Source organism: Cryptomeria japonica, chromosome 3, assembly GCF_030272615.1.
Source record: "Cryptomeria japonica chromosome 3, Sugi_1.0, whole genome shotgun sequence".
NCBI lineage: Eukaryota > Viridiplantae > Streptophyta > Pinopsida > Cupressales > Cupressaceae > Cryptomeria > Cryptomeria japonica.
In genome coordinates, this window is record NC_081407.1 from 41,977,424 (window position 1) to 41,990,364 (window position 12,941).

The window sequence follows — 12,941 nt, forward strand, 5'->3', positions numbered from 1 at the left end:
CCATGGGGTATGAAGTTGATTCCATTACACTTGAGGCATATGCCCAACACCTACTGAGTCAACTAGTGGATCCCAAGGAAGGGAAATTTGGTACTTTCAAGGAGAAAAACCTCGGTCTACACATGCAATTTATTGCTCCTTCCCGAAAAAGAAAAGTTACCAAGATGGAAGAGGAAGTGGAAGTTCAAATGGGTTTCACCCAAGAGGCGGTGAAGAAAGCAAGGGAAAGTCATACGCAGAAAGAGACTAAGTCTGCTCCTGCTCTAGTAGCCCAACCCGCAAAATCTATCCCATCCAAGAAAGGTGTACTGAAGCAAAAGGAGAAGCCTAAAAGAACCTATGTTGCAGTATCTTCGGTAGCCTCAAAAATTGAATTTGAGGAGGAAGTAGGAAAGACAAAAAAAAAGGAGAATTTGTGAGAGTGGTGAGGAAGCCGTAGACCGATGGAGCCTAACAATCCAAGAAAGAAAAATCTAATCCTGCTCCTACCGGAAGATCCAAAAGAGGTAGACAGGTCAAAAGTCAACTTGACAAAGACCTTGACTCTGGCAACATACAAGATAAGTACACAATTGTTCTTCCACTATCAGTAGATCAGTTGATAGATGAAATAATAGTGGATGACAATTTGAAGAATCTTGGAGCATACTTTGAGGATTTTGATGAAGGTGATAAGAGAAAAGTTGAAGAAGCAGTTGTACTATATTTACACAAGTTTAGTAAGACATTGATTGAATTAGAAAAGATCATTCCAAATGATTTGTATAATTTGATTGATGCAAGAAGAATGACTGCAAGTAAGATTGACAAGGAGATGAAGGAAAGAGAACTTGTAAATGTCTGTACTTGCATTATTCATGATGAAGTCAAGAGACTCATTGAAGAGGCAAATACGAAGGAATTTAGAAGTAAAAACAAGATTAACAAATTGATGATCGGAAATGTGGAGGAGGTGAGGAAAGAAATAGAGGATATATGGAAAAAGATAATTCAGAATGACCCTTTGTACAAGGATGCATTCAAGTCATCTCAGCCGAAAGAGAAGCAAAGTGTTTGTGAAAGTCAGAAGGTTGAAACTCAGTCTGAGGATCATTCAGAAGACTAGGATAATGCTCCACTTAATGCTGAGACCAGTGATGCTCCTCCGGTGGTGGACAGCTCTGCAACCCCTAAAATCCAACAGGTTGATACTGCACCAAGTAGCAACATTGGTGCAACAGATAAAGGGGATAAGGGAGAGAAGAAGGATGTTGAGACAACATAAGATAAGGTCGACAAAGGAAAAGGTATAGCTGATCTGACAATTTTCACTCCTCCGGTTACAGGGACCCCGCCTCAGATTTCTATTAATCTTGATGGTCTTGTTGATCTTGAAAAGATGTCACTTGCAAAAAAGCTCATGCTTGCAGCCGCAGTAGAAGCCCAGGCTAGCCAAGATCTGGTGAAGTCAGAAATTGAAGATAAAAAGCTAATTTTGATGTCTATAGATGTTTTGCAGAAGGTGGCCCCTAATGTACAATTAGATTCAAATAACAGCCCCTCCGGTAAATTGCTACAATTGATTAACAATATAAATACCAATTTTGATTCATTGGAGAAGACAACTACACAAAAAGTTTTGGATAAATTCAAGGATGTTAGGAAGCAAACATTCTGGAAAATGATTGAAGATGATAGAGTGAGATTAAATGAGAGACTATGGATTATTTTTGACGCATTGTCAGAAGCCAGAAAATTGTACAAATCTTGCCTAATTTTGCCTAAGTTCACTGTAGATATTGATAAGTAGATAGGTGTTTGCTAGGGAAAGCTTGCTGGCATTTATTAGTCCTTTGATCCTAATGCAACTCTAACCAGAAGTATTGAAGGGTAGATTATATCCTTAAATGATCAAATCTCAAGCCTTCAAGTGGATAAGAAGAAAATTTTGAGAAAAGTAGGTGAACTTCGGAAACTGATTGCCACCCGGTTGGACACCATATTAAGCAATAAGGTGGATTGTATGAAGGAGATGAACCAGCCTATATCATCTGATCTGAGAGAGTTAGAAATTCATGCCACTGTATTTAGTGCATTTATCACAGTTTTAGACAACTTGAAGAGTGGGTGCGATACTCAGCTAGGATTTTTGAAGAGTACTTATGCTGATATCTTCAAGTATTTATAAGTATCTCTGTTTTGGATAGCACCCCATCTTTGACATTGTTGTCAAAGGGGGAGAGAGATGGTGAAAAATGTACAGTATTGGAGAGTGCAATTCTTTGTCTAAGGGGGAGCCTTAGAGATTCTTTTAATTCTTTTGAACCGATGTTCAGAGCTCAACACATAGTCAATTTTCACGAGTGTTGTCATCAATGCCAAAGGGGGAGATTGTTGGCAATTGACACTCATGTGGTGATTTCCAATGCTTGATTATTGGTTTAGGGTTGTCATTGATGACAACTCTTCATGGCGATCCGATCCGGTGGTCACAATTCTTCTTATCTTGAAGCATGCATTAACCAGTAGTTGATTAACCGATATTTCAGGTAGAACAAAGCATTTTTGGGTTCAGAAGCTTTCCAGTGATTGTGGTGCATTGAATCATGTTCTTGTTGATAGGGTCGATTTAGAAATATCATTTTATTATTGTTTAGATGATCCAAAGTTATCTTTTTGGATCCAGTCAAGCCGACATGTGACTACACGTTACATTCCTGGAAGCCGACTTGAAGGAGATTATTTTTGATATGACTGGATATATAAGATTGAATTGGTGATTGGTTTTTGAAGTATTGTTGTTGTGGTGATCCGTTTTGGTACGATTGAGCGCAGTTTCATGTGTGCATTTGATTCCTAGGCGATCTGGTAGCTGACTAAGACAAAAACAGAGTATATTGTAGAGCAAGTACAATCAGAGATCTTGTGCTCAATTAAAACTCGTTTTTGCATTGTTAGATGTCATTTCAGAGTTCTTAAATTGTATTTCCTCATTGTAATCAAATTGTAAGTCAGTGAAACTTCCCTGAAGGTTGTAGCCTTCCGGGTCATTGTAATTGAGCAGTGAGCCTGAATGCTAGTGCATTCCCCATCTATGTAATATTTATGTACTCCTGGCCATAGTATATAGGTATTATGGGTTTCAACCCCACCTTGGCTTTTCCCTTTTCGGGTTTCCACGTAAAAATTCTGGTGTTGTGGATCTGTGGTTTATTTATTGATTTCTTATGTTCTTTACTGTTATGCATTGCTAACCGATGGATAAATAATAAGTTTGTGAATTTGATTTTTGACAAAACACTAACTCACACCCCCCCCCCTCTCAGTGTTCCTTGATTCTAACACAAGCGACCAACATCATGGCAAACATCTCTGACAACCACCACTATCTCAAAGAATGTGTCACTTTCAAAGCTCTTCTCAAATCTACTTTTGCACATCTACATTCTCAAATCTACTTGCACATCATTTAAATTCGCTTCTCATCAATCCACACTCTATTCACACACAACTCACACAATCAAACTCCTTAAATATAAGATAGATCATCAAAAACCTAATTGAGGGTCGACTATAATAGAAACAAACATTTTTGCACAAAATAGGCCATCCGAACCAAAAATACTCAAGGCGGTCCACTCCAAGAGAAAGAGGGGACCCAAATACATCACAACATATTCTTTCAAGATGAATCCAACGATCCATACATGCTAACACATCCTCCAAATTCAGCACCAAACGTAATGTGTGGATAGGCAATTAATCTTGTCAATCAGTCAGCCAAAAGACATCTTCAAATGCAAATTATTCCATGCGGATTTCCACACACCATGGTGAGACCCATAACATCATTCTAATTTATCTTCCAATGCATATCCATACCAAAAAGCATGATCCAAACAAGATAAACCAACTCGACACACCAAACCAAAACACAACTGAATATACCAAATACAAATTAACATAACTCATTTGCAGAACATAAACACCACCAGAGAAACACACTAAAAATACTATACGAGCCACGTAACCATGTCTACTAATCTGCAACATAAAATTCAACATATCCAGAGGCCATCAAGCACTATCTGAACTAGTTTGATAGACACCCTTACAATTAGAAAATAGTAACAACCAACTTTTGCAATCCATGAACTAGAAAACCAGTCGATGCAACATCCATAGAACATAATCTTTACCATCCAAAGAGACATTAAATATTGTTTCTTGCATATATTAAAAACTCTTTCCTGCATATTGAACTTGCAACAACCAACACGAAAACATCAAACATAAGATAAAGTAACTTGCAACAATATAAGATCATATTTGGATAAGACTCCATTCGGACAACTGAATTTGACATCAATGACAACCATACAAACTCAAATTTCCAATAGTATATACACATATTTATATAAATGTATATACATTTGCGTGTGTGCATATATAGGTAGTCAGTTCAATCCTATTCAAACCTAGGTCTTACAATTCTTTATAATTTAGATGATAGTGTTTTGGTGGCCGCACCAATTGGAAGTGGTAAGACTATTTGTGTTGAGTTTTTATTGTTGCGATTGCATCAAAAAGTTATAGAGAGTATGGATCTGTTTACATTGTAAAGAAAAAATATTGTAGCAACACTTGTAGGAAAAATATTGTGAATGGGAGTAGAAGTTTGACAAAGGTCTAGGATGGAAAGTAGTTGAATTGATAGGTGAGACTACAATTGATTTGAAGCTACTTCAGAAAGGTCAGATTGTTATAAGTACACCTGAGAAATGGGATGCTTTGTCTCGCAGATGGAAACAACATAAACAGGTGCAACAAGTTAGCCTATTTATTGTGGATGAACTTTCATTTGTGGTCCCATCTTAGAAGTAATTGTTTCAAGAACGAGGTATATTTCGAGTCAAATTGAAAACCGAATTTAAATTGTCGCTCTTTCTACTTCACTTGCAAACGCTAGGGATCTTGGTGAGTGTATTGGAGCTACTGCACATGGGCCTTTTAATTTTCGCTATGGTGTCCATCTTGTACCATTAGAGATTCACATTCAAGGTGTTAATATAGCCAACTTGAAGCTCAAATGCAGGCAATGACCAAGCCAACTTACACATCAATAATTCAGCATGCAAAGGGAGGCAAACCAACTCTAGTGTTCATGCCAAAACAAAAACATGCATGGCTTATTGTCCTTGATTTAGGGGTCATGTATCGGGCGACACTTTGAAATGACCACTTTTTGACCCTTCTGTACTTAATGGATTCCACAGCATGCATCATTACTACCCAAAAGCCAAAACAATTGCTATAAGCAGTTAAGTTGCATATGGAGACAACAACAAAAAAAATCATCAAAATCCGATATATCATTTAGGATCTATGGGTGCATGAAGTTAGCTATAATGGCTAGGAGAGGAGTTTTATTTGGGACTTTTGGGGTGGGTAATGTTTGGAGTGGTCTTTGTGATTGAAAAGGGATTTGCAGTCCTCCCTGATTACTATCGATCCATTGGAATGATAGTACCCATTGGAATGAAATAACTTATAGAGCAGAGAATCAATAGTGTTGTTGGATATTGTTGTTGCTAGGATATGGTGTTGTCATTGATGCCAACAGTGTTTTGGTATTCCGATGATTGCAGAGAGTTAAGTTGGTATTTGCTCCATTGTGCTCTGATATGATTATATCTTTGGTTGCGGATTTGGGAGTGTTTGGGATGTTCGTGTGTATCTTCAATTCAGATGGTTCGTGATTTGATGCTCCGCAAGTTATCTTTCCAGTTCCAGTTGCTATTGTTATGTGTTCTTGAGTATCTGTGTGTTGATCAATGGAGATTTGATTAAGTGGCGTTCGTGCAGCTATTGCGGATGGTTCTAACGTGCTTGTTGATGTTTCCTAATCATGTCCTATTTGTTTTGGTGGTCTGCATTGATCATTGTGCACGTTATTGAAGATCTTATGGGTTCGATGATGTTCTTCGTGTTATGCAACATTTTCAGTGGTGTAGCGTGTTGCGGATGATCTTGGCGAGATTTCTGGTGGTGTTGCGTGTTCGAGGATTTGATTTGGGTCCATGCTATGTCGTCTATGATATTGTATTGGTTTGGTGGCTGATTTATGTATTGTGTGATGTAATTTTGTAATTAGTTGTTAAGGGTTGAGTCGACCTTGTAGTCAAGGTTGATGATTTGTATAAATAGACATTATTTGTAGATCGGTGGTGTGTGGTGGTTGTGTCTGCATTATTAGAGAGTGGTGTATGTGCGAATAAGCGAATTCATCTTTCGATGTGTAGTATTGAATAGAGAGTGTTGCAGGGCAGACAATTGTGCTTAACAGAAACTGTCATCGGGCATTTGGAGATACTATTCTTTCAGTTCATCTAAATTGGATTGTAGTTTGAATGTTAGTGTAAGGTAGTGAAGCTTCCTTGAGAGTTGTAGCCTTCTGGGTCATTATATTTTGAGCAGTGAGCTCTAGGCAGTGTGCTTGAATGCATATGCATTTCCATTGTAATATTTACACATACTACTGCATATGCATTCCCACTGCTGTTTTTCTCTTAACTGGGTTTTCCACGTCAAAAATCTTGATGTTGTGTGTTGTTGTTATTGTGTTTATCTTTATTCTTGTTGTAGTTGATCAAATTTGAAGTTGTGCTTAAATTGTTTAATCCGGTGAAAAATGATTCCCCTCTTAGTTTTCCTTCATTGTTGTTGCCAACAAGTGTTTGTTTGGAATCACTATCAGTTGGATTGGAGTACGTATTTGCAGCAACAGAGGTTGTCTGCAACACTAACATAGATGAAAATGCCTTAAACTTATTTCAGAATAAGTTGAACTATTAAAAAGTTCTCAATATCAGAGAACTTGAAGAGAGAATCACACTTCCAAGATTTAATTAGGCTTGATTTGTTAAGAAAAAAAAAGAATGTTCAAAATGCAGAATTTATTTTGCATTTTGTTAACATAAAGACTAATCTATAGTGTTTCTGGATCAGATTGTGTAAGAATTTTTGGCATCAACAAATTGAAAATGCAATATTGTGAAACAGACCTGACTAGTGTATCTAACATAACTATTATTTGCATTCAATAACTCTCAGCATTGCTAGAGCTCAAGACAGAGGAGGCATGTGTCAAGATTCACTAGACTTAATTGTATAAACAGAACAGTTTAAGCATTGTGCTTCATTCCTTTAAATATCAAATCAAACTAAAAAACTTTGCCTCTCATTAGTTAATAAACTGGTACTGGTATTGCTCCATACCTGGAAGGTAGGTTAAGAATTCTTTTTTTTATTATTTTAAATTTTGATTTGATGAAAACTGGGAAACTTGAACCGGGCACTATGTGCATTATATATGTTATCAATCAGGCCTGTCTCCTAATTATTGTACATAAATTCCCTCAACCCAACTCTCCTCTATCTTTTATAGATATTTCTACAATTCTATTACACATTTTCCTCTATTTGATGATGGACCACTGCATGTGATCTGAAACGTCGAGCAAAAAGAGCATACACAGTTTAAGCAGGTCCACAGTTAAAAAAGATGCTGTTTGCATTGCTCTATTGATTCATGCAATATTGTGAAAACGGTTTTCATAAACATAGTCTGCATTGAACAGACCAAACATCATGCCATGCTCTATTGATTCATCAATAAATTAAGAATACAATATTGTGAAACTGTTTTCATAAACATAGTCTGCATTGAACAGATCAGACATCGTGCCATGCTCTATACAATGCTCTGTATTCACAGGTGATGTCTTCATTGAAAGCTGGCATGGTCTATGGAACAGAAGAAAATAATCAAAGATCAAAAACTCTCAATCTTTGATACATACTCCAAACTTGAATCTTATAGAGAGGAAGCAAAATTATTGTACTTCGCTATTAACAATATTGTATTGAGGAACATATAATTCCAAAAAAAGAATGATCTACTAGTACAGGGATATATAATTCCATCATTTTGGAATCTACTGCTGGCAAACATTGAAGTCGTTCCATGATATGCATTTGGCCCTTTTGTGGTGAGGAACATGGAATTTGGGCTCCTTTGGTATGGTTGGACTCTTAGAAGATCTGTATCACGTATCATGACATTCTTCAGAAAATCTCTCTAATTACAAAATCATAATATACATATGAATTTCACTTCAATAGAAAACATAAACTTGATGAGTCTTAGAGGATTTGTTGAAGTGATAATCACATATCATGACAGTCATCGGAAAATCTTTTTAGTTACAAAATTGTAATATATATGAATTTCACTTCAATATAACACATAAACTTGATGAGTCATACCTTCGGGGGATAAAAGGGCGATCAAAAAATGGCATAGGTTGAGCTCGTGGAATCATCTCCTTTCTTAGCCTCTTGATCTCTTCTTCTTCAGCCAACTGTCAAAATGATTTATTTGGTCAGAACAATGGACCACTTTTGCTACTTAGCCAGGAGCATAAATATGAGATGAACAAATATAGAACAGAAACAAACCTTCTGCAGCCTTTCCTCTTCTAGTCTTTGCTGCTCCAAGGCATTTAGCTTTTCCGCTATCTATTTCAAGCACAACAGAAAATATCATTATAGGCGAAAAGGAAACCTCCTGCTAACACTTCTGTGAATTGACAGAATGCAATTTCCTGTGGAAGTTTTGTATTCATTTAAATTTGTTCAAAAATATATAAAAATCTGTCCAGAACTAGCTAATAATTGTCACAAGACTTACTATCTGATCAAATTCAGCACGGTCAACTGCTCTTATTTCAGTGTTAAGCTTCACAACTAATGGTTTCGTGCATTCTTTCACAGGGGGCTTCACCAAATTCTGTTATTTGAGAAACGATTACAAAAGATTCAGAATTATTTCCAAAAGAGAAATGCAATGTAAAATATTTTCTAAAGTTAAAGTGTAACCTCTGGCTCATCTGTTGTCCATGGCAAACCCTGTGCCATTGGAATTCGATTTTTTTCTTCCTCAGACAACATCACCTGGACCTTCTTCTTGAATTCCTTCTCTTTCATGTGGCCTCTTTGCTGCAAATTTTGAAAGGCTTCTCAGACCGTGTGTATTTTATGGAAATAGTTGAGGATAAAAAATAGTTGAATCTCCACACTATTCAAAACACATGAATAGTCAAAAACAATGTCTAGAAATATATGTACAACATATGACAACTTCTTGATCATTTGTAGATTTGACTTTGAGCTGGTGAGGCTTAGCGTTGAAAGTTAAAAACACTAAAACAGAGATAATGGAAGGCCAGACAATCGTGATGCCCTGGAGAATATCTGACAGAATAATGCTTAAGTTTGGACAATCAAGCAAAATACAAATACAGCAACTGTTCTCGCAAGTAGTTTATGTAACAGGCTAAGTTGGCTACACCACACAAAGATAATAGTAACAATACATACTAGGGAAATGTTTATAAAACAAATGAAAGACAAGGTAATAAATAGTAAATTTATGCTGCTTAACCAAAACAAAGGTTTGGATTCAGGGTAAGCAATAGTAGCTTTTGCAGCTAACAATAAATATCTTCTGTGGGAATGGAGTGCATCCAAAATGTTGATGCAAAGATTTGAACACAGTTTTTTCCAGAAGCCCCTCAAATTATGTATGATTTACTAATCAATTTTAATGACTCTGTTTGTTCTAAAAATAAGCTACTATTCACTGTTAGTAAAATATATAAACAATAAACTACTGAGATGACACATTGTGAGAACTTTTCTCTGTGCATTTTACCTCTGTACGAAGCTTGAAAGGTTGTGCACAAGTGACCTTGAGTTGCTTCTTCCATTGATGAATTCCACTTCTACCCAGAGATCCCCATGCTGTCGAATCCAAGCTCTGAAAAGAAACCATATAAGATGTGTTCTCAGTGTATATCAATGTTTTCAAACAGACTGAAGCACAGCTATTTTCTGTGTGGCAATGCCTAATTTTCACGGGAAAGGGGTCTGAGTCATGAAGAGCACTTTACAAAAACCCAGAGGTTTATAGCTAGTGTTAAGGTCCCATTTTCATACAAATTTTGCAAACCAATTGGTTTCATGTTCTAATGCTCAGATTAACGCAAATTCACTTGAAGTAACCTCTTTAACGTGCATTGAAGTGCATTGAAGTGCATTGAAGTGCTGATATTATCAAACAATAAATTTCAAATTTGGGCTCGCATATGAAAATTCGTTCATGGTTGCATCTTGAATGAATGAATAGAGTAACGCATTTACACAAACAAATCAAGAGAACAGATGATGAGGAGATGACCATACCTCTTTGCGACCTCTTCTTCTGCTCCCAGAGCTGCAAAATTAATAAAAAAATCATGCTTATAAGATATCATTGAACAGTTTTGAGAGCAACCGGAACAGAAATCTAATACAAGAAAAGCATGGAACCCGAAATACATACAAAAAGCAAAAGCTCAAGTAGCTTACCCGCTTTGACTTCTTCCGATTGAACTAACACTCCGAGTAATAATATTGCTAACTGAGGCTGTTTCTTCACAAACAGGGAAGAATTTAAATTCATCACTGCTTTCATTAGATTGGCTACTACTATATGGCCTTTTTAAGAAAACACTTTCAGCTTGACCATTTGAGCTCTTCAAATCAGCAAAGCTTGTCTCAGAAAATGTACCCATATTTGCCCTGTTCCAGCCATCATAGTATTCATGAGATTGGCTATTGCTGCCATTTGACCTCTCTTCAGAGCCCTTGGCCTGCATGCCAGGGAGTGCCCAGTTCAGACCCTTGTCCATTCCAAATTTGCTCTGCCTTCCGTGATCAACATAAGAATCATCATAGGTAGACCTATCCAGTGGACTAGCCTGATAACCATAGCTTTCATGAGATGGGCTGCTATTACCACTTGTCGTCTTCTCAGAGCCCTTTGGCTGCATGCCAGGAAGCGCCCACTTCAAACTCTTGCCAACACTGGGCTTACACTTCCCTTTATCCATATCAGATACACTGTAGATAGACTTATCCAATGGCCTAGTCTGAGGACCCTCTGTAGTTTCATAGTCTGGAAGTGACAGCAAACTTTCAAATGCCTTGACTAAATGCTTTACTCTTCCCCCACCATGCTGTGGAATGGTACCGATTGCTTCTGCAAGCAGCTCATTCTTAGGTCTTCTAGGGGTTGGGGAAACTCCTCTCCATGGAGGTGATAATAAAGTGGCACTAATAGATCCCTCAGCACCCTCCATCATCTTCTCATCCATATTTCCATTTCCCCGCTCGGAAGTTCCAATTTTCTCGGCATTCCCATTTGAGTCCCTCCGCGGAGATGCTGACGTAATTGCACTGTCAATATGATCCTCTGAAATGTTGCTCTTGCCCAATTCAGAACACTCCAAACCATGCATTGCCTCGTCAATATTTCGAGTTTCATGCTCCGAAATCCCAATTATCTCTGGGTTCCTATTGAACAATCTGTTTTCCTCGCCATTGGACATCCCACGAAGAGCTAATGTTGTATCGGTTTGGACATTATCATTGGAAAATGCGTTTCCATTATACAATTCAGAAAGTTCTGAACCCAAAATCTTCTCATTCATGGTGCTAGTTGCAAGCTCAGCAACCCCCACTTTTCCACTATTCCCACACATGTCAGAGAACCCATCTTTGCTATCTTCAATAGAAGACACACCACATGCATGTTCCTGGGGCATTGTCTCTTGAACTCCAATCTGAATTTCAGTGCTGGTTTCTCCAACTTCTGCTGAAGGCTTTTTCGTCTTCGAAAAATTATCCTTCATAAACTCCTCTTGTGAAGCCCTCAACTTTTGAGAAGCAATGCATACACACTTCCTGCCTGCATCTGCAGATATATCAGCAGACCCAGATTTTGACTTTTTCTCGCAGCACTTGCACACCGTGCCCTCCTGCTGATTAGGCTTTTCAATCCTCTTTGCCACAAGGAACTTCCTTGGCTGAGGCCTCAAATTGCCAGAAGCCCAATCTTGGTAATTTACCCCACATCTTCTTGACCTGCAGGTATGCATTCCAGATTCAGACACCTTAGATTGTTTCAGAGAGCCATCGGCTGATTTTTGAAACCCATCAGACAATTTCTCCTGCCCATTAAAGGACTTTTGACACCCATCTGAGACTTTGAAGTTTTTCTCACACCCATTAGGCAACTTTTGAGACCCATGAGGAGATTTTCGACACCCATTTGGGGATTTCACAGTAGCAGCATTAGGGTTACAATTTTCTGCAGAACCAGCAAGAGAAAACCTCCTCATATCATCTTCTTGGTGCTGTTTATTCCTCAGCGATTGAGGAGTAGCGGGTGACCGAACGCTCCTATTCGCCAGGCCTAATGGAGATTGAACACCCTTCAATGGAGATTGAACACCCTTTTTTCTTGCAGGAGAGCCTGTGAAGCTCATTTTGTGGCCTCCTTAACCTCTCCCTCTGTATTCAAACACAATCCCCGCACTCTCTCTCTCTCTCTCTGAAAAAACTGAATGAAATGATTTGCATATGAACTGCAACCTATTGCATTGGGGTTTTCAAATTGTTTCTTTCTCAACGGTCATTTGGACAACTGTGGAAAGAGCCTAAAGAGGGGATCTATATTTATCAGGATTTTAAACAATTTCTCATGTTTTTTCGGAGATTTTGGCAGATTTATTGACCAATGCACACGAAAAAAAAATGTGTATGTTGTCTAACGGCTATTTTGTGGGTCCAAAAGTAAGGACAAACTGCTTCTCTATTACAGTTCGAATTCTGATCGTTGGAATTTCATAATCTATTATGGATTCTTAGAATAGGCATCTAATCAGATTTTAAAAGTTTCTATAAACCCAAATATCATGAACGGTCATTACCTATTTTAGGTAGTATAGAGATCCTTGTGTTTGGTTTTTTAGGTTGAATGAGATTTTTCTGTGTATATCTATTTTATTTACAGATTC

At 37.7% G+C, this 12,941-nt stretch overlaps 1 protein-coding gene across 1 annotated transcript; it reads right to left on the minus strand.

Annotated features, from left to right (window-relative positions):
- Positions 1 to 7,534: 7,534 nt before the first annotated feature.
- On the minus strand, positions 7,535 to 12,674 carry LOC131033273 (uncharacterized). Its single transcript, XM_057964451.2, has 8 exons — positions 10,450 to 12,674; positions 10,285 to 10,315; positions 9,755 to 9,859; positions 8,920 to 9,039; positions 8,732 to 8,830; positions 8,500 to 8,559; positions 8,308 to 8,402; positions 7,535 to 8,082 (listed from the first exon to the last, which is right to left on the minus strand). Exons 1-8 carry the CDS (start codon positions 12,408 to 12,410, stop codon positions 7,977 to 7,979), a joined length of 2,577 nt encoding a protein of 858 aa, XP_057820434.2. The 5' UTR covers positions 12,411 to 12,674; the 3' UTR covers positions 7,535 to 7,976.
- Positions 12,675 to 12,941: the final 267 nt, after the last annotated feature.